The 25,733-nt window shown below is 38.6% G+C and overlaps 1 protein-coding gene across 2 annotated transcripts in view; it reads left to right on the forward strand.

Annotated features, from left to right (window-relative positions):
• Positions 1 to 22,806, forward strand: part of LOC101855182 (protein KIAA0100) — a 73,162-nt gene extending 50,356 nt beyond the window's left edge. The window contains exons 37-58 of one of the 2 annotated variants that reach the window (XM_005096106.3): positions 3,103 to 3,166; positions 3,874 to 4,047; positions 5,144 to 5,320; positions 5,884 to 5,962; positions 6,296 to 6,462; positions 6,965 to 7,150; positions 8,153 to 8,269; positions 8,677 to 8,766; positions 9,533 to 9,598; positions 10,195 to 10,292; positions 10,661 to 10,732; positions 11,070 to 11,150; positions 12,116 to 12,168; positions 12,800 to 12,914; positions 13,916 to 14,012; positions 14,477 to 14,564; positions 15,223 to 15,351; positions 16,471 to 16,622; positions 17,653 to 17,724; positions 18,704 to 18,844; positions 19,486 to 19,596; positions 20,415 to 22,806. In XM_005096106.3, the coding sequence (XP_005096163.1) occupies positions 3,103 to 3,166; positions 3,874 to 4,047; positions 5,144 to 5,320; positions 5,884 to 5,962; positions 6,296 to 6,462; positions 6,965 to 7,150; positions 8,153 to 8,269; positions 8,677 to 8,766; positions 9,533 to 9,598; positions 10,195 to 10,292; positions 10,661 to 10,732; positions 11,070 to 11,150; positions 12,116 to 12,168; positions 12,800 to 12,914; positions 13,916 to 14,012; positions 14,477 to 14,564; positions 15,223 to 15,351; positions 16,471 to 16,622; positions 17,653 to 17,724; positions 18,704 to 18,844; positions 19,486 to 19,596; positions 20,415 to 20,471 (2,386 nt within the window). In that variant the 3' untranslated portion in view covers positions 20,472 to 22,806. The remainder of the gene's footprint in view (positions 1 to 3,102; positions 3,167 to 3,873; positions 4,048 to 5,143; positions 5,321 to 5,883; positions 5,963 to 6,295; positions 6,463 to 6,964; positions 7,151 to 8,152; positions 8,270 to 8,676; positions 8,767 to 9,532; positions 9,599 to 10,194; positions 10,293 to 10,660; positions 10,733 to 11,069; positions 11,151 to 12,115; positions 12,169 to 12,799; positions 12,915 to 13,915; positions 14,013 to 14,476; positions 14,565 to 15,222; positions 15,352 to 16,470; positions 16,623 to 17,652; positions 17,725 to 18,703; positions 18,845 to 19,485; positions 19,597 to 20,414) is intronic. The other variant, XM_005096107.3, reaches the window with a different exon arrangement.
• Positions 22,807 to 25,733: the final 2,927 nt, after the last annotated feature.

Consider the following 25,733-nt stretch of genomic DNA (forward strand, 5'->3'; position numbering starts at 1 on the left):
CGCCGAATCGGCCGGTCAGCGACCCGGCGCCCCGCTCTCCCCTGCACACTGTGATAACGTATTGCGCCGGCATCGCATTTATTCGCGCTTTACTTGTTTCTCCGGATAATAATAATACGTGCGGCTATGAAATTATGAACGGACAGACAAAAGAATTCACAGTTTTGCTTTTATTTTACCATATTTGGCTCTTGAATAGTGCAAATGATAGGTAAGTCTAGAATTCAGCAGTAGTAGGCTAGAAACAGTCAAAAGCCAGCATATCTAACTATTTATGCCTTTGGGCTTTGGAATTGAAATAAAGCTTGAATTGCACAGTTCTAATTGATGTTAGATTCAGCATCTAGCTATATATTTCAGAGTTAATAATAAATCTCATCATAACAATTGCTTTTATGAGACAACCTTTTTCTTAAATCAGTTTTGCGCAAACTTACTTGTTAGTAGTATAGTAGTAGAGAACAGAGTTTATCTAAGCCTCTGCTCAGTCTTTCACTTTCAGTACCTAATAATTTAATGTTGTTATTTTCTGGATATTTTTACATTTACATTATCAAATTGTGCCATTTAAAAAAATATAATTTATGGCCAATGAGTCTGACTCAATATTTAAAAAAGAATATGCTCATCAATAAAAATTGCTAGTTGATAATAACTCAAAATGTAATGAATAGTGAAGAAACATGTGTGAAAAAATAATAGAATGAGGTAGACTATAAATATAATTTGTCCAAAAAATTGCAAGTGCAACTTGTGTGAAGATCATAAAATGACTGTCATTTTTTTCCTTTTCATCTTTCCGCAGTTTATTAAATGTTCCAGTGGGTCTACAACTAGGTCTCCGAAGAGCATTTTTCTTGAATTTATAAGCTCTTTTATGCACTTGAAAGCATAAAATATAGCTTCACACAAATGTATGTTACAATACTTTGTAAAAGAAGGATAGGGAGCTGACTTATGGCGGTCATTAAGAAGTTGGGGTTTTTTTTTACGGAATCCGTTTAACGGTTAGAAAAACACTAAAAATACGTTTTGAAATCTTAAGAATGGCCATAAAAATTGGAAATTATTACTTAATTGGCTTAGCTCTTTAATAATTATGAACAGTGAAAAAAGACAAAGAGAATGATGTATGATTTGTCTAAATATGCATAGCTGCCACTTTCCCGCTAAATAGCAGAAACTCCGCTACATCTAGCGTTTCCCTCAACTTTCCTCCTTCCTCCGCTGGACCGCTCTTGGTCGCAAATTTCATACTTTTTTTTTTCCACGCGGAAAACACCGAACTGGGAGAGAGACGAAAACGCGGTTCGCGCATGTCCGCCCGTAGCTTTCTACTTCCGTTCTTCTAGGCCCAGCGCTAGTTTCACATTGTTTATTGTTGTGGAGCAACACAGTGTCGATTGGGCATCGGGACGTTAGCGCGTCGAGTTGTCATTGAAATTGGCGGAAATTCGAGAGAAATTGATTCAGAATGCAAAAATAAAAGGAACTGGAATGAGAAAGAAGCAGCCGGTGTGCGACTTGAAAAGTTCATTAGAAAATTGAACTAGATCTAGATCTAGCCGTTTTTTGCGAAAGAAATCGAGGCCCGCGGCACTCCTGTGCGGTCCCCCCCGTTTGTTTACATGACGGCTATTGTGGCTGCTGCGGAAGTGAATCTAGATCTAGATTTAGATCTAGAAAATCTATCTCTAGATATAATCTAGATTTACACATATTTAGATATATCTAGATCTAGATTAGATATCTCTAAATAAGAAACACACTACAGGGGCACTAAATAAGTGCAAACGGGACCGCCATTGTACAGGAGTGCCTGTGTGTATCCTTGATCCGATACTGCTCTACGTCTATCTATGTACACGTTTAAAGTGAAAGAAATCTTTTTATGAGACACCAGCTGGCAAAAAACACTAGATTTTTAGTCACCAAGTCCAAACTGTGTCAAATTGACTTGAATGCTTGTTAGTCAACTTACTGCCTTTATGGTTGTTGTTTTTTTTGTTTGTTTTTTTCAAATACATTTTAATTCAGTTGCCTATGGTTAACAATATGACAGCTTTCCCTTCCAAAACCGTAGGCTAGATTTTCCAGTATATATTGCCTCTGGATCTCACTGGTTTCGGAGAGCGCGCGTACGCCTTCGTGTGAATTTCCTCCTTTTTATAAATTTCTGAGTGGCAGCTATGAATATGACAATTAGCAGCAAAGATATAGCCCATTTTGTCCATTTTGGGTTATCCTTGCGGGGGATTTTTTATCACCCTGAACCTCTAGAAGTACCCAAAAAATATTTCTGTGACTTTGTAAAGAGGGGTTTTGTAGTTGTGTGCATTCTGTGTAAAATTCCCAACAAACTGATGTACAACACTTTAAAAAATATGCATTTTGTGTTGAGTAATGGTCATTTGTGTTGTAAAGTTGCATTTTTGTGTCACAAAAACTCAGTGTTAAAAGTGGCCTGAAATTGGCCAGATTTTAGGCATGAAAAATCGCCATAACTTTTTACATAAACTTTTTACTAATAAAGATATCAACAAAATTTAAACTGTTTTATGATCATGAAGGCAAGAGCTTTCATATGAAAGTATTTCAAAGCATATCAGACAAATAATAATTTGAAATTTTCACTAAACTGCCTATTATAACGTGTGGATGTATGGGCCAAAGGCCTTTAAAATCAGTAAGATATCTTAAAATGTTTTCATTATCTGTTATTGTTACATAAATGGTGTCTGTCGTGTAGTGGTTGGGGGCTTTGTTTCAAGCACAAGACCTGAGTTTGATTCCCATGTGGGGAAAAGTTTTATTGAGTAATATCAGTCTTTCTGCTGGAACATTGTGTATCTCTCATCCCAGATTAGCCCGAATTGGCAGGATCAAAGCGATCCTCCTAAATAATCTAAATTTTGTTGATGGGGACATAAAACACCTACATTTAGAAACAAAATGTTTCATGTACATATGATGGGACAATTTGCAGTCTTTTTTTTTTCATTTCATTTTTTTAAAAACTATGATAATCGCATAGGCCATTATTGTACCATGAAATATCTCTGTTATTCTGAGTTGTAAGCTCTGCTATGTGATGTATTTCAGGATCAGTTATCAGAGGTCTGACAGGAAGAGCAAGTCAGGAAAGAAAGAGGATGAAAATGGACTGGTCAGTGAAAGCACTTTGCAAATTTTTCTTTTTTTTGACGGCACATAGTTTTGTGTCTCTGTCAGTCTGGAGTCCTCATATTTTACATTGAGGTAGACAAGACAAAGCTACTACAGTCGAACCTGTCCAAGGCAACCACTCATTGTCAAGGAGAGAGGTGGTCACCTTAGACAGATGGTCATCTTAGACAGGTAGTCCTCTTGGACAGTTTTATTAAAATATATAGAACAAAATGCAAGAGGGGAAGTGGGAAGTGGTGGTTTGTACAGGTAATTGTCTTTGACAGTTGGATTGTTTCAGCGAATTCGACTATTTTAAAAAAGTATACTGTTAATTTTGCATTTGTGGAGGTTGTTTGGTTTGACAAACATTTCTGTTATAAAGAATTATTAAACCCACATCATACCAAGCCATCTTAGTGTGCTGGTGTCGCATACTTTTTAGATGCCATGTCTTGCTTCAAGTTGGCGCATTATCTCAAATACCTGAAAGAATAAGCAGATCGGAATGCCTAGAACGACATTTTTACATTTTTGCGCCCCCCCGCACAACTCAGTGGTGGGATGGCACCAATGACAGGTCCTTTTTCTTTCCTCTCCCTTTTTCGTCTCTGTCTATTGATTGTCTTTCTTTTTTCAGCACTAAATGACCATCATGTGTTGATGTGGTTACTCTTTACTTAATCAAAGTAACCAAACCCTCCCCAGCGGGTTCCAACCCACAGTGTTTCCATCCATGAGATGAAGGGAGCCTGGAACCAGTTCAACAGGACGGTGGTCATCGGCTTGTACGACAGCTACATGAGGGCCAAGGCACTGCGCCGGAACCTTTCCTCTGAGGCCTTGAAGGGTTTCAGGGTCGACTCTACGCCCAATGTTGTGGTATGTTACCTACAGTCACTCTCGCAAGAAAACTGAGTTATTCTGTGTGACCTTGCTTTGCAAAATGGGTAAATAACATTGGGGGGTACTCATTTTTCTCAGTAAGGGATGTTATAGAAATAGTTTGGAAATTAACTTATGATTGATTGCATATGTTTTACACTCTCATAGACCTAATTTAAAGCCTATAGCATGCAGTCTCATTGGGCCAACCCAGGCTGAGTGGGATACAACGTCCTAGCAGAAAGATGGAAACATTGAATGAAATAACTTCCCCTTGTGGGTGTTAAAAATCACATCTGTTTGTAACAGCAAAGAGTCTTGCCATTTCACCACCTATGCCGGACATGGGTTTAAACAGAAAGAGCAAATTGTGGGTGCTGCAATTGGTCTTCAGGATTCATTATGAAATGAAATAAAAGTACAGTTTTCTCTAGTTTTAATGTTTAAACACTTGCAATTGTTCGATTGCTGTTTGCAAGGGCATTATTTGAAGACTTTTTAACCCTATCCGTATGCCCTGGGGTCATTTTGTACCCCCGGGGTTGTACTCTTCATATTTTAGAGTACTTCGAGTGCGAAGATCTCTTTGAAACTTTTTGAGTATTTCTCGAAAATCTTTTTGACAGACTGCTATGCAAAGCGTACGGATCGGATTAACAAGTAAATTTCCTCTTTGGAAAGTGGTGGCACAGAGTTCCCCACGTTGTATGGATACGATAGTAAAATGCGACGTGCGGATATGGTTAAAATCGTTTTCTTTTCTGTGATGAATATCTTGAGCCAAAACCGCGGGCTAAATGTTTGTGCAAACCTAAAGATATCAGTCTGGAAATGGATGAGCCAGATTTATGTATTTGAAGCTTTGCTATCTTTTTGTTGGAGGTGAAAAAGTTTTCATAGAATTATGACTAACTTGTGTATTTTGTCATTCTATCAGACATAATGTTTTACAATGGCATTTTAAAGGGGAAAAAATGTGTGACAAGATTCTCCTTTTTCTTTCAAATGTCAAATGCTGTTGTAACTCATTTTTAAGCATTGAGAATATTTTGTCATTTTGTAAAATATTTGTTTTTGCTTCCTTTTCCGTCAGAAGAATCGGTCGTTCTCTTTGTCCAGTCCAGACATACAGTCTGAGTCTGGAGAGGATCCCGGGGGTGAAGCCGTAAGCCCCTCCCCTCTCAGCAAGTTACAGATGGGACACGCCCACTCCATGCTCCTCAAGCTGGTCTCCGAGTCTGACAGCAAGTCTGTGGCCTTCACTGAGGAGGTGGGTCGGATTTTGTTGTTGTTGCTGTTGTTGTTACTGTTGTGGACTTTGTTGTTATTGTCAAAGCTACCTGGTTTGACAGTGGCATAGGTAGCCCAATGATTATGCTGCTGCACCTGCATCCTTATGGTGTTTGTTTTTCAATCCTAGTGCAAATCTGGCCCTTACCTCGTATTCATGAGAGGGTCATTTTACACACATTTTCCTCACTTCGACCCGGTGAGAAGGGGCACCCACCTGAGATGGTGATAGATCTTGTCATGGTTTTGTTTGTTTGAGTGTCTGTAAAATGGTACCCTGCACAGCTGTTTTCCAGGAAACTGCAAATAATATTTTTCGGTCATGATAAACCAGAAAGTGCTCAGAGCCTCCCTTCAAGAAGAGATATTAAATGTGTTAAGGCCCTCTATTTAATTATTTAATGAAGATGTACAAGATTACAATTGCTTTCTATTCAGAACATTGCCAGCAAGTCTTTATGCTGCAAAAACTGACACAAAGTTAAAAAAGCAAATGAAAGTTTATCATCCGTAAAAACCACTGTAATGTTCATGCTGTTTCAGCCCTCTGATTCCAATGTGGAGCAACTACATGGTATCCGAGCCTGCAAACTTACAGATATCCTACAGACAAACTGGCATAGTGAGTACTTTGTTACTTTGCTTTTAAATACATGCAGGGAAGACCTGAATATTCCTTGGTAAAAATGTTAGAAGTCAACGGACAATGTATGGAGATAGAGCACTGCTTTTCATTGTAGGTGCCTTTTTTTTTTGGTACTATAGATACTTTTAATAAACATTTTAATAATGTGAAGAGAATAATGCTGTTTCATCAGCCCATGAGAGTGTTTGTCAGTTTGTTTTAGAGCTAAAATATTAACCTTGTGTCTTTTATGTGGATACATTTTAAGAAATAATGACCTTATCAGTGAACTATGCAGTGAGGTTCTGTTCCATGTATCATTTATTTCAGTTGAGCTTCACAACAGTCAAGTCGTTGTACGAGGCTGTGAAGCGCCGGGCTATGTGATCGTCAGCGCAGCAAGGGCAAAGATTACTTCCTATACACATATGCCCATATGGCGGCAAGGTCAACTGCGTTCTAAGTCTACATGGAATGGTGATGTGGACTGTATGCAGGTACAGAATAACTGTTGGTGTGGGGTTTGATTTGTTTTTTGAGTCGGTGTAATACAAACATGGGGAGTAAGAAAGAGGTTCTTCTTCCCTTAATCTATCAGATGCTTCTGAACATGAGTATTGATTGTCTTCAGTTGTGTGTTTGAGATTCAAGGATTATATTTTCTTTTGAAGATTTGGGAGGAAATATTTCTGCTTTGAGTCGCATTCAATTTCACTTTTTCGACACTCTCTGACCAGAAAAAAAAATCAATTGATTGTACTTTGTAAGTGTTTTACACCTTTATTAACACAATATCAGTCATTGTGAGGACCAACCTTAGCTGAATGAGGTACAGCATCCCAACAGATTGGGGTACACAATAAGATAATTTCTCTACAAAGGAATTAGACTTCATCTTCTGTTTGCAATGGCAAAGAACCGTACCATAACACCTCAGTCAATGGTAAAAGCCTAATGCTCAAACTAAAAAAACCCAAAACAATCCTGTTTCCCTTTTAGTATTACGCCACCGTGGATCCCAACAACAGCTACGACCGTGACAACATCCCCTGGTTGTCCAGAGAGAACGTGGAGGACCGCGCCAATGCTGACTTGACTGGTCTGCCCGAGATGATCGGCAGTGGTCAGTCTGTGGGCAGTGTGGTCAGTAGTGCAGTCACGGGTGTAGCACCTTCTGCGGAGCAGGTCAGTGATTTACTGTTGATGCTTTGGGTTTCTCATCACACTCCAGTAAAGAAGGTTTCTTTTAAGTTCTGCACCATCGTTCCTTTCCTACAAGCTTTTCTTTATCTTTGGTTGTACTCAAGTAAGTTTCTTTTTTAAGTTCTCTACCATTTGTTTTTTTAACTTCTTTATATCTCAGGTCACACTCGAGTGAAGTAATGTTCTTTTCAGTTCTGTTTCTAATGTTCATTCCATCAACCTCTTTTTACCTCACCCGTCACACTCAAGTAATGCACAATTTTTTAAAGTTCTCTTCCATTGTCCCTTCAACCTCTTTTTATTTTATGTTACACTCAGGTAAAGTAAGTTTTTATTTAAAAGTTCTACACCATTTAAATAAATGTGTTAATCTCAAATACACCCAAGTGCAGGTGGTTGGAGGGTATCACTGGTAGTTCCTACTTCTTTTCTTTCCCTTTGTTGTGTCAGTCTGTCTTTTTTACCTTTTCCCTGCATTTAATTAAGGTTATTGTGTCCATGTGTGCTTCTCTTACTCAGAAAAGCAAACAGGTTCAAGGAAAGTAAATAGGCTTGAGTGCAATTTATTTATTCTCTCTTTGAAGCTTTCAAGGCCTTCAGTATTTATGTTTCTACATTGGGGTATATTGTAGTCAAAAGAGGACCAAGTCAGCTGGACTTTAGGATCCACTACAGTGGATAATGTCAAGGGAATACAAAGAAGACACACATTTCACCGTGAAAAGTGTCCAGTCTATTTTCCACCCTCCTTCCCATTTTTTGGTATGGAGATGCAAAAAAAATATTTTCACAAAAATGATCAAATCAGTTTTTTTCAATGAAGGTCTACTGTAAAGCGTCATGACCCATACTCTGAAAAACTCAGAATACTGTACGAGAATATAAGGTAAGAAATTATCACCTCTTTTCTCCTGCGTACATCTTTTATGTTGATTGTACAAAAAATAAGCCCCAATCTCAAGTTCTTCCCTCGTCCCCCTCTAGCCAAGCCCTGGGGACACTGTTCAACTCCAAAGGATCATCTACCGCTGCAGCTGTAAGTTTTTCTACGCCAACTATGGGGATGTGGACCCCAACAATCTGCCTGAGGTGCCTTTGCCGGTAAGGAATAAAAGATTTTTTGGTATTATTTTCTAGAAATGTTAGATAAAAACAAACCGTGTGAAAATGTTATTTTATGTAAATTTCTATTTGACAATTTTTTCATCACTTTGCGGTAAGAACTGTCGAAGTCTGCAATTTTTGTTTTCGGAAAGCAGAAAAATTAACGCTAGTGTCATTCTGCTATGGTATTACCTTCAGTCATGCTGATCGTCAGAAAAGTAATTTCCTTGTATTTCTGCACGTAAAGTGAACATTTTAGATTTTGCTTTTTCTCCTCTGCCATTTGTATGTTCATTTTGTTTCCTTTCTATGTCTATAATTTCTGTTGGCCATTTTGCTTTTTTGTTGTTGCAAAACCTTACCAGTCCTAACTGTGTGGTCTCCTCTTCTGTGTCTTTATCTAGCCTGCAGAAGATGCTGATGTGATGAGCCGAGAGGAGGGTGTGGATACCTTCACCTTGCTGCATGAGAGTGTCTACGCCTACTCCAACCCAGTGAGTCTCGCCAGCTGATGCCTGAGAGATGATAATAATAATAATAGATAATAGATAGCATTTGTATTGCGCAAATTCCTGCTCAACAACAAGCTCTGTGCGCTTTACAATCTATATTGTTACTCCAGCACAGCTGATAGCATTCTGAAACAATCTCAAATTCCTTGGAAGCTTACAGTGCAATCTCATTTTCAGGTGCTAAAACACTAACAAACTGACAAGATCTTTCGCTGTCTATTGTTGAGTACTCATTCCCACCTGGGTGATGTGAGGAAAATCTGTGATAATTGTCTTTCCCAAAGACACATCGTCGGACCTGCCGCTTGAATCTCTGAACTCGCAACCTCACGATAACACGATTACACATCTGGTAGCCTAACCACTAGACTACCGATTACATAGATAAAGATATGCTGTTCTGATCTACATAGGAAAAAACTAACACAATGATGTTCTCAGCCTTTTTAGACCCAACCCACCACCCATCACAGATTCTTAAACTTATTTCTGAGTTTGCTTTTCAAAAATGTTCTGATTCTTACCTTCATTGTTGAAAGAATAAATATTTAACTATTTAATTATAGCTTCAAGGCCTTTTAGATAATGTGCAGAGCTTACCAGGACTTGAGAAAAAAATCCTCATCTAAAACCGAAGCCTCCTGATATTTCTATTTAAAGAGTTTTAAAATGTTTCAAGTGCTTTCTTGCCTTGTTCATGAAATCTTATGGCTGTCCAAACACCATCTGTTTTTGTTTTCTTCTCCAGCTGCAGTTTTCTGTGATCATGGACATAGTGAACAACCTACTGCTGTATGTAGAACCAAAGAAGAAGGTTAGTGTCTACCTTCTGCACAGGCCCCTACATCTTTCTTGAGTAGGATTTCCCCCTCCCTCCGTCCCTCCCTCCCTCCCTCCCTCTCTCTCTCTCTCTCTCTCTCTCTCCCTCTCTCTCTCTCTCCCTCCCTCCCTCCCTCCCTCCCTCCCTCTCCCTCTCTCTCTCTCTCTCTCTCTCTCTCTCTCTCTCTCTCTCTCTCTCTCTCTCTCTCTCTCTCATCTACTTTTGATTATTCAGTTAGAAATGTCTATTGAGCCTATAAATGGATATATGTGTGTGTGCATACCTGCTTGCATGAGTAAGTGCGTCCATGTGTGCATGCGTGTGTGTGTGCGTCTGTGTGTGCATGAATGCATCTGTCTGTGTGTCTGTCTGTCTGTCTGTCTGTTTGTGTTTCTGTCTGTCTGTCTGTCTGTGTGTCTGTCTGTCTGTCTGTGTGTCTGTCTGTCTGTCTGTCTGTCTTTTCAGAAGCTCCATTTTTTTCCATCTGAAAATTACTGAAATGACTTCTCTCTGCATATGCTGTGTTACATAGTTCAGTAGCCTATATCCCAAATACTGACATCTTGTTTCATGGATTTCACACTCTTTAGGCTGCCAGTGACCGCTTGCAGAGTATGAGGTTCAAACTCCAGCTCTACAGAGAGGATGACCAGAAGACACCCATTCTACAGTTACAGGAAGTTGTTAGGTAAAGTCAGTCTTAGGGCCTCATATTTTGAGCTTTCATATTTCAATGATTACTCCTTGAGATGATAATGGGATTATTTTTCTCTTTGTTTACTGTTTCAGTTGTATAAGATTTTTTAAAAATTTTTATGAAGGGAATGAAATAACAGATATGTTTTACCATTGGCAATATTGTCGCCCAGTTCAATCGAAACAGGTTTATTGAAGATATGGAAATCAATTACATTTGGGATTCACTTAAATTTTGCATAAAGAGAAATGCCCAAAGAAGCATTTCAAATGTAAAGTATACTCTATATCATGCAAAGTGTAATTCATTTGTGAGTGTATTTTTACCTCTACATATGTTAACATTTTGTATTTCATCAGAGAAAGATTGCAAGAGTTACGCCAACTGGAGAAAGAGTACTACATTGCCAAAACGCGAGATGATGAGGAAAGGTAGATGGCTGTTTTAGATCTAGGCAATTTCTTCTCTCTTTTCTAGACAGATGAGAAATCTCCAAGTACTTTTCTACTCCTACTATGGGGATGTGTACTTATCTATCAAAAACATTTATCATCCTTAGCTCTAATCCTCTACACTTACATGACCTAATTGTGTTGCAACTGATTTCAAGACTTTAAAAAATGCAGCTTCTGAAAAGACAGACGAACAGACTGACAGACAGACAGACGGACAGAGGGTGTTTAAAACTCTAACTAAAACAAAAAATATTTACAATCTTTTGCAATCAACCACACTGCTTTTTGTATGGTCTGTGTTTCCTTGGTACAGCATGAACCTACTGGAAGTGGAGATGGAAGATTTGAAGAACTGGATTGGACTGAAGAATGAGGAGCTTGGCATGAGGATCAGGTGAGTGTTACTGGCTATAGTCATTGTCTGACAATCTGGGCAAATTTTCAACCCAGCTGATCGAGATAAGGGTGCATTTAAAGTGCATTTTTAATGGTGTGCTTCTGAAAGCCACACGGGGGTACTGCTAAGTCTTCAAATCCCAATTTTTGCAAGGTTTTTGTACAAAAGAAAAAAAGTTTTGATTTATATATTCCACTTTATGATCCCCCTTTGGAATTTTTTTTACAATGGTGTACATAGATACAAAACATGAATACATAAAATAATAAATACAGTACATGAATAATGCACAATATTAATAACATAGCTAATCCATATACCATTGCTAGTTGCCACCATGCAGGTACCCTGTTTTTTAGCTTGAGTTTTGGTGTTTGGCTTGAAGACACACCCTAGTGACCACCCACCTACACGCTGTGTCAGTGGCACACACTTGACATAATTGTGAGCCTGGGTCCTCAAAAGACTGAGCTACTGGATCCCTCAAGACCTCAGTGACGGAAAATTGTTGTTTGTGGATTAACCTGTTGGGTTTATTGATGCTGTCACATGTAGATCATAGTTTTACTTGTGTCTCCAGCCTTTTGAATACTTTTACAAAATCTGTAGTGTGCATAATGTTCTCAGAAATGTATCACACACTCACACACGCTCTCAGGTCCATAGGGTTAATTAATATATTGTCACTGTGCTAGCAAGATGGCATAACTCAGAGTTGTACCAAAATGCAACTAGCCTTTTAATCTGTTTGGTGGTACTGTATCTCTCTTTTGGTAAAACCAAAACAAAAGTGGGCTTTCAGTCACAAAAGTAACGTGCGTGGCAAGTTCAATCATTATTAGATGGTAAGTAGTTTAGTTAAACAGTTTTTTCCATTTATCTCAAAGTAGCAAAAATACTAGCGCAGTGACCTTATTAATGTTCTGAAGCGAAGTTTCGCCATTTTTCTTTGTCTCTTTCAGCTGTTACAACGAGAGTCAGCTGCAGGTCAAGGCCCAGATGAAGATGGAGAAAGGTTTGTGTGCTATGATGTATCGTCAGTGCATTTAGTTATCCGCGTATGGAGCTTTCAGATACTTTCGAAAAAATGTGAAAAAACTTTTTTATTAGTCTAATACACCTTTTAGCCTCTTCATTTAAAAAATTAATATTTAAGCTGTCGTGAATTTTTAATCCAAATTAAAATGTGAGAGCTCATTTTTAAGATTGTGCTAAGGTCAAATGCTTTAAGAACAGAGTTTACAAATTTTGTTCCATACACGGATAGCAAACTACAATAATGATATGCTTGATTTGTGTGTGTCCATTTGAGTGTACATATGTGTGTGCAGGCACTTGAGAAGCTTGTCCATAAAGTATAAAAATATTGAGTGACTTAGCTACCGTATTAAAAAATTCTAGATCTAGTTCTTTCATTTAAACCATTTATGACAGGACAAAATGATTACCTAGACAAAATGATTATCTAGAAGAAGAATTTCACAGAGAAAATCATTATTTCACTAGAACATGATAATTGCTTCAATAATGATTATAATAAAAGGAAAAAAGTTAAAGTGCTGTAATGAAGGTCATTTTGATTTTAAAAAGGGATAATCAACAGACAAAAAGGTGATGTGTTGGTTGTTTGTTTCTCCCATTAACAGCGCAGCAGGCACAGGTGGTGAGAAGGAATGAAGTGTGCTTCAAATATGCCAAGTGGCGCATGACAGAAAGGGATGGCCACTGTGGTATTGCTGAGCTGGAGCTAAGGAATTTTGTGTAAGTAAATTTTTATGTTTTAACCTTATTGCAGGGATATCAATGTGCTGTTTTTTGCGTTGGCCATTACACCTGGATACCAGCTTTAACTACACGTTCGGTGGTCATCTATAGCTTATCCAGAGGCTTGTTCAATTTCTCCTGTAGAGACACAGGGGCCCGTCAAGCTTCTCTTCTTTCACATGAAATTTTCGAAAAGTAGAATGTGTGACCACTGACTCACTGGCTTTGATAAGTCTTTTTTTTTACATTTGTTTGGGTTAAAGAGACGTGCACTGACACAATAATGGTCTTTTAATGCATGTATTTAAAAAAATGCTTTTAAAAAAAATGAAGGTGTTTTTACGCCCCCACCGACACAATTTAGATCGTTTAGGAAGCGGGTTTCAGACTCTCTCTTTCAGAGCTCTAACCCAGCTGTGAGGGATACAACATCCCTGTAGAAAGGCTGAGACACTCTAATAAAATGTGAAAAAGAAGGACACGAATTGAAACAAAGGGGGGATAGTAAAGAAGCAGGACCTACCTGTGGTGCCCTCCAACCACCTGCTTTGGTGGGCGCTAGTTGGCATATATTTCAGCCAGCTCAATGTATAAGCACCTAGTGTACTCGGGGTACAGGCACTCTGGGTTCTCATTTATACTGGGGCGGGAGGGGAGGGGGGAGGTTGTTTGTCTAGAATAAATGAAACATGAAAATAGAAAAATAAATATAAGACTGGGTGCGGAATTTGGTGTACAATGACATAGAGACATAACATTAATACATTTTATATGCAATAATGTATCAGTGTTATGTAATACACAATATCGCATCAAAACAGAAAATGTTTCAAAAATGCAAGTATTGGTTGCCACTGTAGAGTGCCCTGATTATGAACTAGGGTTATTGCGTCTGAGGTTGGCCCAACGGGCAGGGTCAACATAATACAATTTATAAATTTTCGGAAAATTGTGTCGTGAAGGCGTAATACATTTACAATTAATTAACTGATTTGTAGGTACTCCAAGGTGAACCGGGACGACGACAGCTGGACACATCAGCTAGAGCTGAACTGGGTCAAGGTGGAGAATCTACTGACAGACAACTTTTACCAGGTCAGTTTTGTTTGGGGATAAAAGTAAAGTTTCCCAGCTGCCCCTTCCCAAAATTACCCCCCCCCCCCCTCTTGTCCTCCAATTTTAAACATGCTTGACCTGATGCGTAGATCCAAGGTCACAGAAGGGTTATACCAATGTTTCACAGACACAGAAAAAAGAACTGTAATTTGTAATGGGGTTGTACTTTAATTTCACTAGTCTCTAGTATATATTTTTTATGTGTTTTTCCTTTCTACCAACTTACTTTAGGGATTCGGCTCTGTGGTGTAAGGATTGAGCTCTGTGCCTTGCAAGCAATGGATGGAAGGTTGATTCCATAAGGACATTTATTATATTGAGTATTTCCTTCCATTTACTGAGATGTTGTATCCGAAAATAGAATTAACAACCTATCAGATGATCTTAATTGTGTCAAATCTCCAAACATAAAACTCAACAATATGTTGCTAATGACTCTGCAGAAAGTGTTGGTACCGAAGGACCCAACTGGCCAGGATGGTGAGAACAGACAGATGGCTCTGAGAATCACCTGCACGGAGAGACCTCCAGGTAAATTAGGATTACTAATGCTAGTATCATCAGAGTAAATAAAAAAAGATTTATTTTTAACCCTTACAAAGCAAAGAATGTTAATTTGATCGCCCAGCTGACTATGAACACATTTGCCTTATTCCCCTATGTAGTGAGACATATCTGCATTAATTATGATAATAGAAATAATGGTTAATCTGTCATGAACTGACGATATTCTTTAGTATTCAAGGAGGTAGAGAAGTTATAGTATAGACCTTACTAGCTACCGCAACTATTGCACAAATTGCAATGGTACAAATGACTTATTTTTCCCCATGACTGTGCCAGGTAAAATCATGTGGTAGAGAAGGAGTTATGGGAGCAGTCTCAGGACCAGTGGATGAGATTAGCGTGAAGGTTTTTGTTCTCAAACATGAACAGCTGTAGTTGACCTTGGCTGTGCTGTCTGAAGTGGCACTGTTTTGAGAAAGACTTTCTTTGAAACTTTTATTATTCCCGAAAGAAAAATTGAGATACTCTATAAAAATTCTCCCCACATGCGAATCGAACTTGGGTCTTCCCTATGTAACAGAGAAGTGTTTAATCACCACATCGCTTCATATTAGTCAGAAAAGGATCTGTTTTATATTTGTTTTTCCCCACATATTCCATTGACACCGTGAACTGTTCCCAGTGGGTGGCATCCCTGTGAAGGAACACTTTGAGGTGAACGTGGCTCCCATCCAGATCCAGATGACCTATCAGTTCTACAAGGCTGTCATGGAGTTTTTCTTCCCTGATAAAAACATGGACATGGATGATGGTGAGTCCCCGTGGTTGCCGTTAATTTGCTCTTCTTAAAGTTTTACGCTTTTCCCGGGGCTGCCTATTTCTATCGATTTTTCCAGTATTTACCAGTTTTGGACCTGTTCTACCACCATATTGATAAAGGGGCCTATACCACCTAATTTATGATAGACATCGAAATGGTGCAACTGTTTTTAAGATGCGCTTGAACTGCATGATACGATACCAAAGGATGAGATCTGGGAACCAAATTTTATGATTAGATTGGTGTACAACATAGCACACGTAATATGTTGGAGGTGTTGTGTTAATACATCATAATAGCTTGTCAGTGTTTGAAGACACAGACATTGTGATTTAGCTTTTTTAAAGAATCAATATTAAATCCATGCCAGATTTTCAGCGCCACTAGCTCCCTCAGAACTCATACACTCAGTATATGCTCTGTCCACTTTCACTTTTTGCTGTGCCTTGAGGTCCATTTATGAAGTTTTTCGTTCAATGAGTTTTGTCTTGCACAGATTTTAGAATCTGCGAGCGCTGAAACCCAGACATATAGTCTTGACAGTTGATGTTCTGGCCTTTCCGAAGGCCCAATTCAGAATTCATTTTTTTGTATGGCGAGGGGAAAACTAGTTACAATTGTCTGGCATACTTAAGTCACACCAGCTAGCTGCTGTGTGATTATTTGGTTGTTTCAGTAAAAGGATCTGAGAAAAGAAAATTGTTGTTTCAATAGTTTCCTGAAAGAACGTACTTGAAAAGATTTATTTTGAGTGTGGCTTTGCATTCTTGTACATTTTGTTGTTTGTACATGCTCAAAAATTGGGAGGGGGGGGGTATCATTGTCATTTGCAGAATTTATACTTCTTTATACTATAGTTTTATTCTGTTTCAGGAGTCAAACTATCTGACGTAGATGTAAAATGATGTTTAACAAAAGTTATTCAGAGAAGAAACCTGGCATAGCTAGCAAGTCACATGTTCTGAGCACATTAACTTAAAAGAAATGCATACATTTCATAATGTTGATGAAATGGGAATGGTTTGTTTGAAAAGTAAGAATTTACATTTTATTTGAATGGGAACTTGATTTTAAACGCCCTATTCTTCTTGTGCTATTCTGTTGTTGCAGAGGATGAGATGGATGTGAAGCAAAAGAAGGAGAAGAAAAATAGCAAAAAAGAGAAAGACAAAAGGAGGGACAAGGCAGAGGATGTGGAGAGGTCATCTCTGAGATCGGCCGGAGCGTCCTTCAGCAGTGCTGATGACATCAACAAAATGAGGGTATGTACTGGTGACCCAAAGAGAAGACCTTTACTCTTTTAACTCACTTGAGCCTATTCTCGTGTATTTTTACAGGATACCATGCTGGCCCGGTGGCCTAATCCTGTGTATTTATGGGATGTGCTTTATCTATCAATATCTCTGGTGTTTTTTTAATACAAGCTATGGGAAACGGCGAGCCAACAGTTGACCCACTTGTTTCGTTTCGGTAAAAATTTGGTGATGTTGTGTGTAATACTTTTTTAGCTGTGAAGGACTAAGTCAGTCACCCCTGCTTGCGATAGATGATTTTGTTATAAATTAGGTGCAAAAAAAAAATTGCGTTACCTCCAGACATTGCCGTTTCAAAATATTGATAAAATATAAACTATTCAAACAAATTTGATGCAGTTTTCTTTTTCCGCGAGAGCATTTTTTATTTCTCTTGTTGCATTTCCTTCATTATGATAGCTTTCACAGTCTTTTTGTGGTTAACGCTTCCATATACCCCTAAAGTGTCAGGCTGCAATGGTTGTTGGGTGAAAAATAGCTCAGGCTCAAAAGAGTTAAGCTCCTTTGCCTTGTTACAGGCTGTTGAATTATCTTGTGTAGGTGAGAAACGGAAGTTATTCTTTTTACTTTTAATCCCTTCATGACGTATGGTTTTTCCAACTTTTACTGCACCCAATTTTTGCTTGCCAGGACGTTCAAAGCTATTGTAGTGCAGTTATAAAATCCTGTACAGTTTACGTAGTAAGGTCCGTGCGATTACAGTAATCAGCTGATTTTAGAATATACATTGTACAGGAGAGCGGCATCTTGGCACACAATGTTGGACATACGATATACGGGAGCTATCATGAAGGTGTTAAGCTCCTTTACCTTGTTACAGGCTCTTGAATTATCTTGTGTATATGGGAAACTGAAGTTATTCTTCGTCTTGCTTTTTTCCCCCCTCTTCCTGCTCCCCTTCCTCTGTCCCCCTCTTTCTGTTTTTCGTTCCCATCATTCAAATAATAATCTATTTTCTTTTCGTTTCTCCCCTGCACAGGAGCGAGCAGCGAAGAACAACACTTTTCTGTACATAAAAATTCCTGAGGTGATAGCAAGAGTTAGCTACAAGGTGAGTTAAAAGTGATACTAGACATTTATGTAGCAAAGAGGATTTGCCTCAGGAAAGGGCAGGGACCTTCAAGAATGTGATGGAATCACTTTGCTTTGTAATATTCTATTACTATGCCAGTTTACTCTTTTTATACACTATGCCTTTTTACTCTTTCCTAACCAAGCCTTGATCTATCGACTGTATGGTACTGTCTCCCCTCAAAGTAGACCACTTTTTATGTGTGGTTTTTTTTTTAATGAACATGATCACCTTCTTGGACTTGATTCTTTTGTCTCCACTTTGATACATAACGCGTCTTCTTTTTTGATAATGCAAATCTCATTTGGCTTCTCCCAACACTGTGTTCGACCAGTCACATTTACAACACACTGATCTGGCTTAGCCATGGAAGCATGTCTGGCTTGGAAAGAGTTGGAATCCACGGGGTCAAAGGTCAAGGGGAGGACCATGTGGAACCAGGAGAAGAGTCACAGAAATTGATGTACAGAAAAGTGGAAAGACATGGAATAACATCGAGAGGCTATCCCTGGATCAGGAAAAGTGGAAAGTGTTTGTACGTGGCCTATATCCTGATCCAGGGTGAGAAAGGCAATGGTGTTGATAATGATCTGGCTTAACCATGGAAGCACCTCTGCTCTGGCATGGAAAGAGTTGATTATCACAATGACTTGAGATCACTGATGTCTGTGGTGTAGAGGTTAGGTGCTCCGCCATCATACACAGAAGATTGAGTTTGATTCCCGAGCGGGAAGAGTTTTTTTCAAGTATCTATGTCTGTCTGCTCCTCTCAGATCATGTTGGCCTCGTCAAAACTTGCCTCATAAATGATTGTAAGTTGTGTCAATGAGGATATGAAACTTTTACAATTAAATTCTTTTTTTAAACTTGACATCATCATAAAGGTTTTTCTGCCTCCAGTAAATCCATCCACCTCGACTAACAGAAAGATGTTTTTCCTTTGTTTGTTCCTAATCAGGGTCAGAAGGAGAAGAACATCGAGGACGTGCATGACTTCAGCTTCCTGCTGCCCACGGTGGAGTTCCACAACCGTATCTGGACCTGGTTCGACTTGCTCATCACCCTCAAAAACCACAGCAAGCGGGTGCTTCTCTCACAGGTAGCTGTCACAACTGATTTCCATGCTACATTATAATTAAATATTAGTTTGGATATTCGAATAAAACCAGCAATATTGACTATTTCTATCCGACATTACATTGGCACCAGGTGTTTAGCTGTGCTAACTTCAGTGACAGGACATGCTTGTGATAAGGATAATCTTGCAGCAGTTTAGGAATGTGCACACACCTTGGACATTACTCTCCCCAGACAGCAGCCACAAGAAAGGGTCTCAACCCATGATTTAGATCTCGCTAAAGTTGTATTTAAATGAGATGGGATACAGCTGGACAAAGGTGGAGATTTGAGCCCCAGACAGAAATACATGGAGAATTCTTGTCGGTGTACTACTCTGGCATGGGTTGAGAAAGGCTGATAATGATGAAAGTTGTATTCACAAGTGGTCAATGCTGTGTTGACCAGTCACGGTATGCTAGACTATTATTGCAGTCGAGGGCCCCCTGTGCTTACTCATTTCAGTGGTCTAACTTTACAAATCTCAACTTAAACTCTTACTTTTTCTTTTTTATTTCTTAAAATTTTTAAAATTTTTATTTTAAAAATCATTTTTTAGGGGGAAGGGTGGGGGGTTGTTGATTTATTGTTTTTCTTATCTTGGGGGGTTTTTTTTCCTCTCAGGCGATCAAACAAAAACTTCACTGGAAAGCTCGTGTGTTGGAGGAGGCCCCACATACAGATGTACAGGAGGAGGAGGACAAAGCCAAAATGCTTCTGGGAGCAAAGTTACTGGTAGGTTGACCTTTTACATTTTACTTGGTACTCTTTTATTATCTGTCAAACATGGGGTTGCAGCCTGTGAGTGACTATAAAAATTGACTGAGAGGTTAAAGAATGGTACCAAAATTCTCAGGAGATATATGCCTTGCATACAGCTACTTTGAAAATTTAGTTTCTGGTACCTACTACTACTCTCTCTGCCATGTTTGGGAGACTGAAACTGTACAACAGGTTTTACACTAAGGATGCAAGTGAATCTTCAATGTTTGTCTATGTCTTATCAGTTTTTTAAAGTATCGGCATGTGTCATGTAGTGGTTTAGCTCTTCACAGTTTCTCTCCGATGAAGTGATTTCGAAATCCCATCTGGGGAAGTTGTTTTTTTATCACGTGTCTCTGTCTGTCTCCTGAGATGCTGTTTCCCTTTCATCCTGGGTTGACCTCTGACAGCAAAGCCAAAGCAACTGTCCTCCTACATTGTGTAAATGGGAATGTAAAATATTTCTACAACTTCCACAAATCAGGTTGAAGTTGTCGATAGGCGGAAGAGAATTTATTTGCAGCCTGTGCATCACGAGGGACCAGAGGCAGAACAAGAACAGAAGAAATATAAGGATTAAATTAAGTTTTATTTAATTTAGTTTATTTCTTCATATTTGTCGGGTCCATATTAGTGATTATTTTTATTAAAATCTTCTCACTCTTTCATGCTTCAAGATTGAAAACAGTTTGGGTTTAATTTTGATGGTCAATGTGTACAGCCAGGGCTTTCACCAGAATCAGCACATTGATCCAGAATTTTATTTTATTTTCTAAAAATTTTCATTTCAGGCAGGCCAGGAAAAACCAGCCAAAAAAGGATTTTTCACCAAGTCTCACAAGTCATGAGTGCAGACAGATGTGGTTCTTCTAATCAAACAGTTTTTAGGTCTTTGTGAGAGGCCCCAATGTTGTACATTGCTTGATATTTAATTTATTGTGGCCTGTTGGTGTACCATAACTTTATTTTGGTGCTAAATGTGCAATTGGAATGCCATAAGATTAGACAATTACTAGATTCTGGGCCTGGGGTCTTTTCTGTGAAGGTTTATTGTTGTTGTAGGTTGTTGTTTTTTTCTGTATGATATTGATATTGTTGCCTTCATGTCTTATGTGATACAATTAATCATTGAATTTTTAATTCTTTTTTGTTGTTGTTGTTGATGGTACGTCCTTGACCATTTTTGATTTGTAAAAGATGCTTAGGTATGAGAGAAACAGATGAACTGTTGCAAGTATTCTTTTGGTTGTAGTGACCATGGAAACAGAAATTGCAAGAGAGATGTTGAAATGTCAAATATATGGACACAAATGTACTGTTGTCAATAGTAGAGTCCCAGTGTGGCTTGTAATCCACTAACAACAAAAATTCCAAAGATTTAATCTGGTAGTATTAGTCATAGTGTAATTGTGATATATGGGAGGCATGCACTACCTAACCAATAGACTAACCATATGAAGACTGTCTTTCATGGCAATACTGAAGCAAAAATAAGAAAGAGGCAAGACTACCAGCTTCTGGTTTTGGCAGCATCACCATATCCAGCGATAGGAAAACCCAACAACATGAAAATCCATGAAGTCAGCGGGGTCAGAGATGATCAGAACAAATGGAAGAGGATAAACCTGTGGGTGTCATTAGTACAGGGCTCCACACTGCAGCTAATCATGCCTACGAGCGAACAAATTAATCTTTTCTCATTCCTTCATACCTGTTCTTTCATCCTTTACATTAATCTACAATTTCTGTTGTTTGTTTTATATGAATGTCCGACGAGACGCTGAGTTTAAGTGGAGTATTTTTCTAAGTTAGGGTATTTGACCGTCTGTCAAGTGGACAGGCTGAGAAGATGTCTTCTATGAAGGTCAAGAAAATGTTTGCAATGTTACAATATTGTGTTCAAAGACTTGATTGGGGGGGGGAGGCAGCACTCCAATTAACTGACCATCTCTGACAAAACCATATCAACTCATTTGTGACTACAGTTACCTCACTAGTTTAGAGGAATCTTCTGTTGTGTCACAAATCCAGCAACAAAACTTTTGAAAGGGCTAAATTCAAAGGTAGACAGGAAGTAGAGCTGAGCTTTATGGTGTTCTTGTATGAACTCTACCTGCAGAGCTGTTGGATGTTCACTTCCTATGTCATCTATTGATGTAGCGCATCACTTTAGTCTACTTCGGCCTGTCACCATCCCAGTTAAGTGAATGGAGATTCATGAAAACTGTTGGAACAACTCATGCTCAAGGATCTTGCGGGGCATTTGAATAATGGTAGCTGACTCAGCAGTCCAGGTTCAACATCATGCTGGTTGAGCCAAGGTCATGCCAGTTCTCAAACCTGTTCAAGCTGGATTTGCACCAATACAATTTTTTTGTATGAGAAGGAAGTGTGTTGTGATAGCTCAGGCAGATTTGGGAAGTTTTCAAGGCTCCCTGCCTACTTACATTGGTCAATGTGGGGATAGACATTGAATTCAGAGACCTCCCTGTCTCATAATTTTTCGGTGTGTGCGGTGACATTATACTCGTGCATGTATTGATAATGAAATGTAAGAAGGAACTTGATGAATATAATATAAATGTATGGCAGTTTTTAAAAGAATGATCATGATGCACTTTGCTTTTAAATTTAAGTTGAAAGAACACACACCAAAAAAAGCCATAGATTATTGATTAAGCAATAGAATAGTTTTTTTAGTTTCCCTTCTGGCCACTTTGGTTAGAGGCTACTAAAATTTCATCATAGTCTACAAATCTTTCTGTCATTGTTCAAGTTAATCAAAGGTCATTGGATTTTGGTGCACACCGAATTATTTTTTTTCTATACTGAAGATCCTGGCATTAAGGGTTTGACTGTTGTGCCTATTTCATCAGAAGGAAGTCATGGGCTCACGAATTTTGCACAATATAGCCGGCTAGCTCTGGCTTCTGCCTGATACTCAAGAAATATCTTGCCTTTGCAATGATCACGTCATGTGAGAGGGGATGTCGTCAGTCTTCTCTTCCTTTAACTTTAACCTTAAAGAGAAAGAATAGATTTTGTAGGTTTCATACTGAGATAGTGCATAGTCGTTTTATTGCACTCTATGAAACATAGACAGATGGAAAGAACAATTGAGGCAACAGAGTTGTAGTTCATAAGACGCATGCTGCGTATCCCATGGACTGCTAGAAAAACAAATGAAGAAGTCTATGTTGAAGCAAATTGCAGACAACAGCCTATGTGATGAATATACGAAAGCGACAGGCAAATTTCATTGGACTCACAATGCGAAAAGAAGCATTGGAGAATATTGTAACAACAGGCAAGTTTGATGGAGAGAGAGGCAGAGGCTGACAGAGGGAAAAAATACTGGACAGGTTGTCAACATGGCTGGGAGCAGCAAGAACAACAGACACCATTGCGGCAACGCAAGACAAATGGAAGTGGAGGTCCATGATCGCCCACGCCAGTCGGCCAGGCACCGGATGAAGATGATGAAAAATTGGCTGCCTGAAAATTTGGGCAATACTTGGTGGTGATGTCTGAAGCTCGCGCTGTGTGCCGTATATTTATTTTTGGTTGATTTTTACATGCTTATTGTGACTTATGTGATACTTTATAAAAATCCATTTTTGTTTTCGGATTTTTTTTAACCGACACATCTAGTCTTTGTTTTTCTGTACATACATTTTGTTTGCTTTTTGTGTATATTGTATCAGTAATGATACTCAATAAAAATTGTCCCCTCACACTGAGTAACTACTAACAGGAATTGAACCTGTCTTTTGCCTGCAAGATAAAAAGTATGACCAGATGTGTTGCATTTTTTTTTGCCTATAGCTTAAATTTTGGTCCGAAGAATAGAAAGTTTGTCCTTAATATTCCACAGTTTTCTTTCTTTGTCTGTGGGTTTTTTTTGTCTTAATCATAGTCATAGTTGGGAAATTCTTTTGAATAGTAGACTTTGTTTAGCAAGAAATTCCTGTTACCACGAAAGGATTTAAAATCCCAGGGTCCCCCCCCCCCTCTTAATTATATGCATTGTAACTTCTATGGTCCTGAGAAATTTATATTACCAAGGTTTTACCGTAGATTGTGTTTTGTGGAGCAATGTTCTGAACTAGGAGACTTTTTTCCCATTTTTTCATTCCCTGAACAGGATCAAAGCATATATATGAAAATTGTATGTACCCTTTGTAATTTGCGAGGTATTTCAGTAATTTTTTAATGTGTTTGTAAAAGGTTAAGGAGAAAGAAAAAAACACTTTTAAACCACAGACAGTGCTGGCCTACTGTCGTTATTAGTTTTCAGAGATTGCTCTGGAAGCTGCTTTTACAACCATTGTTGTTACGCTTGTTATTTCTCTTGGGTTTCCTCTTCTTTTTCTTTATTTCTTTTCTATGAATGTGTATACATGTTGGGTTTTTTTTTTCATTTCTTTTAAATAGCTGTGGTTTCCCCTTACCTCTTTCACTTAATCGTTGTTTCCAGTCAGGGACAGCTCTGTCTCTTGTCTTTTCAAAGATTCCATTTTAATTCCTGATGATGCATGTGGTTTTTTAGTATTGAATGTTTATGTCAAGGTATAGATGCCATCCTATATAATTAACTATTTCTTGATGATGATAAATTGTCTAACAGCATTGTATTTTTACAGTCATACATGACTATGATTAAACAACCTCTTGTTGCTTTTTATCATATTAACATTAGTCATTAGTACAGTGGAACTCGGATATAATGACGTCCTTAGGCCTGACCTTTAATTTGGTTGAATCCTAGTGTTCGTCGAAGCAATGTGAGCAACAATTTACTTTGCAGTGAAGGGCCTACAAGATGGCAATTTTTGTTTTTTTGACGGGCACGCAATTCATTACACACATCTAGATCAATGTCTACACTAGCTTTTTATTGATGTTCAGTAGTCGGGTGTAGGGTGGTGGGGGAGATATAACTGTGAAGCGCCTGAACTGTATCTCTGCCGATGTTCCACGTCCTGAACGCTCGAGCCTATGCCCCTTTCCCTCCTCATCCCAAAATGGGGAATCCTTCTCCCTTCGTTGAATCCGAGTTTTCGTTGAGTTCAAGTTTGTTGAATCCGAGTTTCACTGTAATGTATACATGTATGTAATAAAACTCCATCTTATTCCTTCGGGTTTGTGCATGTTGAGTGGGACTGAAGACTAACACAGAATTCAGCTAGCTGGAAAGTAAACATGTTAATACTCTTATACATTTTTATTGTAAGTTTATAACAAACTAAGCAGTAATTTGTTTCATAACTGCGTTGTGACTGGTATGCTTGATTGATGTTTGCTGCCTCTCAGTGTTAGGTTGAGCATCAGTGGCTGCTTGTGTTTTGTTAGTGTGCACTGTTCATAGTTCAGTATGCCTGTCTATGCCATGTATCAAAGAAGATTGTATTTTTCTTTTCATATCCCTGTGAGAGCTCAGGAGTAACCGACTGTAAAATCTTCATCTCACAGTGCAGTTAATTTTACGTTTATGGCAGTTTTGTCAACATCCCTTGCCTGACACTGACAGACAGACAGGTGCTGTTTTCAAAGGTACACCTTCAATATTAATCTATACCGACCAGAGTGGCTTCAGTTTTTGGGTAGAAATTAATTTTGAATTTTGCCCAGGTGTCAGCCTACTTTACTTGTTTCAGTTTTTTAAACAAGGGTTTTTAAATATGTAAAACTTTCACACAAGACCTAAAAAGGTTTTTGTCTTTATCCATCCTACTTACCCTTGGATCAGGGGGTGTAGAAAGTATGAGAAAAAAAACCCACTCTGGCAGGAATTGAACTCCGGACCTCTGGGTTGATAAGCAAACGTCATACCTGTTGAGCCACTGAGCCCTCCCCTCCTATCCCTTAAAGTTAAAGACAGTTGGAATTTTTTTGTCTTTGATGGATTTGCTTCTCGGTTCTTGTTATGTAGAATAATAAATAAATTATAATGTACTTATGCTTACTTTTGTTTTTTGGTTTTTTTTACCCCTCCTCTTTGTGAGATGTGTGTTTAGGTCACAAGTGCAGTTGCAATGTCCTCTGGCGTTTATCATGTGACCTTAAACAATACAGAATGTGAGGGGTACGGTTGACTGGAGAATCAAACA

The sequence above is a fragment of the Aplysia californica genome, unplaced genomic scaffold (genome assembly GCF_000002075.1).
Source record: "Aplysia californica isolate F4 #8 unplaced genomic scaffold, AplCal3.0 scaffold00121, whole genome shotgun sequence".
Taxonomy (NCBI): Eukaryota; Metazoa; Mollusca; class Gastropoda; order Aplysiida; family Aplysiidae; genus Aplysia; species Aplysia californica.